Source organism: Pseudophryne corroboree, chromosome 1, assembly GCF_028390025.1.
Source record: "Pseudophryne corroboree isolate aPseCor3 chromosome 1, aPseCor3.hap2, whole genome shotgun sequence".
In the NCBI taxonomy this organism is placed as follows: domain Eukaryota; kingdom Metazoa; phylum Chordata; class Amphibia; order Anura; family Myobatrachidae; genus Pseudophryne; species Pseudophryne corroboree.
The window spans coordinates 615,046,296-615,052,668 of record NC_086444.1 but is presented as its reverse complement, the minus strand read 5'-3'; the positions used below and the strand labels follow the sequence as shown (position 1 = coordinate 615,052,668).

At 40.4% G+C, this 6,373-nt stretch overlaps 1 protein-coding gene across 1 annotated transcript; it reads left to right on the top strand.

The window, feature by feature from the left end:
• The first annotated feature begins 558 nt into the window (after positions 1-558).
• LOC134902788 (insulin-like 3) lies at positions 559-4,260 on the top strand. Its single transcript, XM_063914415.1, has 2 exons — positions 559-798; positions 3,170-4,260. The coding sequence occupies exons 1-2, from the start codon at positions 603-605 to the stop codon at positions 3,439-3,441; spliced, it is 468 nt and encodes a 155-aa protein (XP_063770485.1). The 5' UTR covers positions 559-602; the 3' UTR covers positions 3,442-4,260.
• Positions 4,261-6,373: the final 2,113 nt, after the last annotated feature.

Genomic DNA, 6,373 nt, shown 5'->3' with positions numbered 1-6,373 from the left:
ATATATCCGCATTTAGTTACAGTTATGCAGTGCGAGTGCAATTGCGGCTAACTATGTGCAATTCTGAATTGGCAACTTTAGGATTGGATTTGGTTACAGATTAGGCCAGTGTCATATAACAAGGTAAGATTATACTGACATATCTATTGAACACTATTTGAGGTTCCTGGTTTCAATTTTTGTTTTCTCTCTCTAAAATAGCACTAGTTAGTGAAATACTGTAGGAATAATATCCATGTATACTATAATATACAGGACAGAAACATGTTTGGAGTAATGGCAGTTGGGGTGAGAATGCAGTTTTGCCTGGGTAAAGTTACAAACTCATATGCCCATTGCCTTCATAATGGTGACACTATAGTATATTCCATCTGTTTACAACACAAAACCTGAACGTAATCTATAAAACATTGGGGCCACCTTTTGCAGCTGTTAGCCCTGAGGTTGTCCTTGCCTGTTCTGTGTGTCCTTTTCCAAGGTTATTTCCAAGAATCTCATTTCTCATAGACCTTGAACAGATAATGATTCATGTGTAATTTATAAGGCAGTGGCCAGTCCACTAGTCCCTACAACAGGTCAGGCACAACATTATTCCAAAAGCCATGTGTCTCCGGTTCTGCCTGTGTGGCCTGTTGCTTGCTTTTATCATTCCAAGTTGGTGCCAGGCAATGGAGGTCTCAGATGTTGGGATCAGGCTGTGTGGAAGAGATTTCATAAGGACAGTTGTCATGTCATGTGGAGGATCCCGGTGGAAGAGGTATTCACCTGAGCCTGGCCAGGGTAGAGTTAACCCTTACCGTAAGTATCCAGGATACTGGGGATTACTGTGCAGCTAACTAAACAGATCACTCTCTGCCAAAGGAACCAAATAATTAGACTATGCCAGTACAGTATGTTATGTGAAGAACTTACTGTGAAATGTCTTGGCTTTTGTAGACCATGACATCTTATTAAAAAAATAAGTGTAATTGTTTATTATGGAACTCAGCTGCTGGAGCCAATAGGAGAGAGAAGCCATAGAGGACTGGAGGGAAGTATTAAGGAGGATAGGGCTACTTAGGCTCACCAATCCTTTGCAGTTTACCCATGCTCAAACTTTTTATAAAAGCTCTTAAACATTGTTTCAATGCAAGGTAATTTATGTTGAAATCAAGTGTAACTTTTTAACCGGTATAGGTTTCATATGATTTTCTTATTGCGTACATTATAGTGTGTGTCTATTTGTTTAAAAGGCTGACTGATCTGCCATATAAAACAATGAACGTATTGGTTATGAAATCTAGAAAGTGAGTCTTAGTTTTGCAAGTCATAAGTGAGCAAGGTTACACAGCACAGTACAGCACTAAAATCAGATGAACATGTAGTATTGTCAGGGCCAGATAAACCTGAATTTATTGTTGTAGATTATGTAAATCTGTTTATAGTGCCAGCAAGTGTGAGTTGTGCTGCCATTTACAGACCTGCACGGCTTATATCTACAAATGTAATGTTTAGTAATACAATATACAGCATTTTTAAAATGTACCTCTGTTCAAAGGGAAAAATACACTCCACATATAGGGGGCTTGGCCTATTCATAAAAAAAAACCTTATAAAGTATAATATTTTTATTGCCATCATACATGTAATTTATTATTAGCATAGGTCAGTGGTTCCCAAACTTTTTTGAATCATGGCACTTTAGAGTATCAGAATCTTTTTAACGGTACCCCTAGGCCAAAAGTTTCAGTTGTCCACATATTTTATGATCGGCAGCCACCAGCACTGGTTTTGCCTATTACATTGACCATAAAAATTGGAACTGGTCCAGGACCACTAATCCAAGGCACCCCTGCAAGTGTCCTGAGGCACCCCAGGGAGCCACGGCACACAGTTTGAGAACCACTGACATAGGTCAATAATACACAGCTAATCTTATGATACTGACCTAAAAAAGTAAGAGTTACTTATTGCTGTGCCTGGCCAGTCTGTTCAAATGGATGTTGACTGCTGTAAATAAAAAGCTAAATAAAAGGTTTATTGTAAATAAATAAAGATTTCTTACAATACAAAATGTAGTGGGCAATATAACATATAATATATATATAACATATCATAATATATAGAATAACTGCCATCCCCCTCACAGAAACTTGCATTGACATTTAACCAAACATTTTCAAATCATCAATGCTTAAAAAAAATATATATTTAATAAAGTGCTCTTCTTGTGTAAATGGCTTCCTGCGATGGCACTGGCATGGCAGATATTGCAGCAAAGTTTTGCCATTATACTTGATAAATAGGCTTACCCATCCAAAGGTATGAGGAAACCTTTGTCAGCTGTGATAATTGCCCCAATAAGTTAGGCAAAAACAAAATAATGATCAGCTGTGTCTCTCTTTAGGTAGGGTTACCCCTTAAATGTATATGAAGTGATTCTGTTTTGTCATGTTAAATACAAGTAACAATGTTGTGTGTACGTTTCTACTTTATTAAACGTGTATGTGTTTACATGTATCATAGACTTAAAGCATCAGTAACTATAGCACATACAGAGTTACATATATATTTAAAGAATAAAGCCACCCAAAGGCCCAAAAGTTAGCTTTGGGTGGTTTCTGAGGTGATTAGGAAAAACCTTGACTTGCCTTATACCCCCTGGGATCAGCTGAGATCCCTAATGGGTGTGAGGGCACACAATACATTCTTCCCACTCTGTCTGTCTGAGACATGCTGGGCAGGCGATGCTCCTCTACTTCAGATGAAAATTCACAAGAACTGGATTGTGTCAGCATTTCCAGCAGATCCAGTGAATGAAGTATTGATGGGAAGTAACAATTTGTTTTTCATTATAGCTCATCACATTATCCTTTAATTTGGTACTTGCACATTTTGAGGACTTCAGCTTGTCTACATATAGTATACATACAGTATAAGGGCTTCTTTCATAAAATTGTGCAACTGAAAATGTTTTATTCCAAAGCATCCAGTGATAAGTTACTTTTCATTACTTTGATGGTATTATACTGGTGAGGTGTCGTCTAGCATATATTTGCTCTTTGTGCTATATTATTTATCCATAATCACTAACAAAACAGTAGATATAACAATCTGTTTGGAATTTGTTGGAGTAGCAGGGATTTACAGGAGAATGGTTATGTTACATAACGTTTTGCTCTTATTGTAGGAGATTTCCTGGACTGGCTAAATAGAGTTTCATTGGAAGACCCTGATCGTCTGAATTCACTGTACTCAGAAAGGCATGGCGCTCCAAATCCCCCTTACACTTCCCTGCAGAAGAATGACCCCACTATGGAACAGTTGCAAGGTGTCCTGTATGACCCACTAGTGGGTGAGGAGCAGCAAGGTGTCAGTCTGCGGATGAAGAGAAGTACAGGGCCAGCTTTATCCTGCTGCCAGAGAGGCTGCACCAAGGCTGAGCTTATGAAGTTCTGCTAATCATGTTATATGCTATATAATCACAAGAGGGGAAATGTAATAGGGTGTGAGTATCAGAAAGTGAGAGATTTTGTGAGCATTATCCTGTTTTTTGTAAAGCGGCAATCATTTACATGGCAATACCAGGTTGATTTTGCCATGTAAATGATTGCACTAAAAAAAAACAGGAGACCTCTCACAAAATCTCTCACTTTCTGATTCTCACACCCTATTACATTCCCCCCAGAGTCTCATCTCAAAGCACTACGATCCATCAACTTGTAGATAGCGTTCTCTTCATAGTTCCCATCATGGAACTCTTCTGTAATCTTCTACACATCTCAAACATAAAACTGTATTTGTCCCTGACGTACTGTAGATGGAGGAGTCAAGTGGTATGATAACCTGCAGAGAGAAATGTGCCCCTTGATCATCCATTGCCCTGCTGCTTGTACAGGAGATCCATTAATGACTAAGGAATTTTGATTTTACATTAGATATAATCCTTCCATACATACATATTCTGTACATTTCTTCACTGTCTGGATAGTAGCTCCGACGCCTTACACACATTGTACATGGCAGGCAACAGTCAGCTTTGGATCATTGTAGAAACCATTTCCTGTATAGATTATCTTTTAGTACTGCAGTTAAGATTAAAAATTAACATATTACACTGTACTCTGTAATCTGATTGCAATGAAGAAGAAAAAGAATAACATAGATTTATATAGCTTCCATTATTTTTCTCTATATTGGATTTATTTATCTGTGAAAGCACCAACTTCCCATATGTAATAAATCATTTTAGCATCTGTAATAAACTGTATTTTATTGGAATTCTGATTTTGTGTTTTGTTCCAGTGGTTATATTTACTATATTAGGGGACAAATTTTTAAATACAGTATGTAGCAAATGATGAAATCTTTGCACTTCAGGCACATTAACAAAATGTCAGAATCATTATTGCCATGTTTTGCTTAAGGCATTAGAAGGTTACAGTATCTTACGTTCTGTGAGGACATTCATACAGAATATACAGTACAGACATTCTATTGACATCAGTCATCATGAATGCATTGTTTTACTGAACAAAATGTACAGATAATCCCCAGCTAAATAGCAGGATCACCTGAAAAGCCACAAAGAGTTCATATTGCATGTGCTGTATGAATAACCATTTACTACAAAAGTGAGCAACTGTTTTAGAACTGTTTTAGAACAATTTGTTTATATAAGGTGTTCCCCGTTCAATTCAATTTACAGATTGTCACATCACAAAAAGCCTTGATCTCCCCACTACACCCGCTTTAGTCTCCGGAGATATCTCTACTTTATGTTTATTTTTTGGGGTGGAGGGGGGTTTTAACAGAAAAGGGACAAAAATAGAGAGCTTTAAAAAAAACAAAACACTTTTATGCAAGAAAATTCATAAACAATAAGCAGTTTTGCAACATGGGAAGTATTTAAAAATCATAATTAACATGATGATAGTAATATGTAAGCAAATATAAATTGGTACACTCATTGCCAGTATGGCTGTGGCTCAAATAACTTTACATTCTGTAGAATGCTCATGATCAAAACAAAGAATACTTTTGGCTTCAGTAAGCTCAAGGGCACCCTTATCTTAAAGAGGAGAAAGCCTTTTATTTAATGGTGTGACATATTGGTGGTTATTGTCTGGTGATCACAGAGTTATAAGTCCAGAGATGTGGGCAGGTCCAACTTAACAGCATTGTAGGCCCTGGGAAAAGCAATGCACTGGGGCCCCTAACCATTGATTCACGGGAACCAATCATGACGTACCCCTCCTGTGGTCCTGCGCTGTCTCTCCACATACTTCTATACAGTAGTGGTTGTCAGCGCTGTGATTTGTGGATAGCTCCAGCCATCCACCAATCAGCATGCTGAGAGCCATTCACTCTCTAGCTGCAGGCTGGAAGGCAGGTAGAGAATGCTCTGATTCTGTATATAAGATATATTAAGATGGCCCTGGAGGGAGGTTTCTAATGCCCAGATCTTCCTTTTTGTGGCATCAATATATGTAGCAGTCCCAGAGCCGGATTAAGACCATGGGGGGCCCGGGGCACTTAAGAGAGTGGGGCCCCTAATAGAGAAGGCAGAATATATATATATATATATATATATATATATATATACACACACACACACACACACACACACACACACACACACACACACACCCAGGGCCTCGCAGGGACTAGTAGGGTACAACACAAGCCTAGAGCCGGCTGTATACCGTGCCCCTTGTCAGCCTCACATACCCACTCCCCTGTGCCTCCTGTACCTGACACCCCTTTGGTCCCCGTCCCTCCACTGTATATTCCAGAGGAGGTCCCTTCCCAGGTGCGGGTGCGGGGGTTAGGAGGGAGTTTATGGGGTGTGATTGTCGGAGACAGTGGGAGTAGGATGTGTGGTGGGGTTAGAGAATTTGGGTGTATGTGGGGTGATCACGGGGACTAGGCTGTGGGGTGTAGAGGATTATGGGGTGTATGTGGGGGAATAGGATGTGTGGCAGGGGTAGAGGGTTATGGGGTGTATTGTATGGGGGGACTGGAGTAGGATATGTTGGGAGGTAGAGCGCTATAGGATGTATGTGCCCTGCACTCCCGTCCCCCCTGCCACACCGCAGATCAGATCTCTCTTCCGATTCGATCTGCGGTGCTGTGCTCCCCGGCTCCCGTCCTCACTGCAGCAACAGCTGCGCACAGAGAGGACAGCTGAGCTGAGCGACGGCTCAGCTGTCCAATAAAGTATGAATGAAGCAGCCTGCCGCTTAGTCATTGGCTGGGCACGCAGGCTGTTTCATTGATACATTATTGGACAGCTGAGCCGTCGCTCAGCTCAGCTGTCCTGTCTGTGCGCAGCTGCTGCTGCAGTGAGGACGGGAGCCGGGGAGCACAGCACCGCAGATCGGATCGGAAGAGA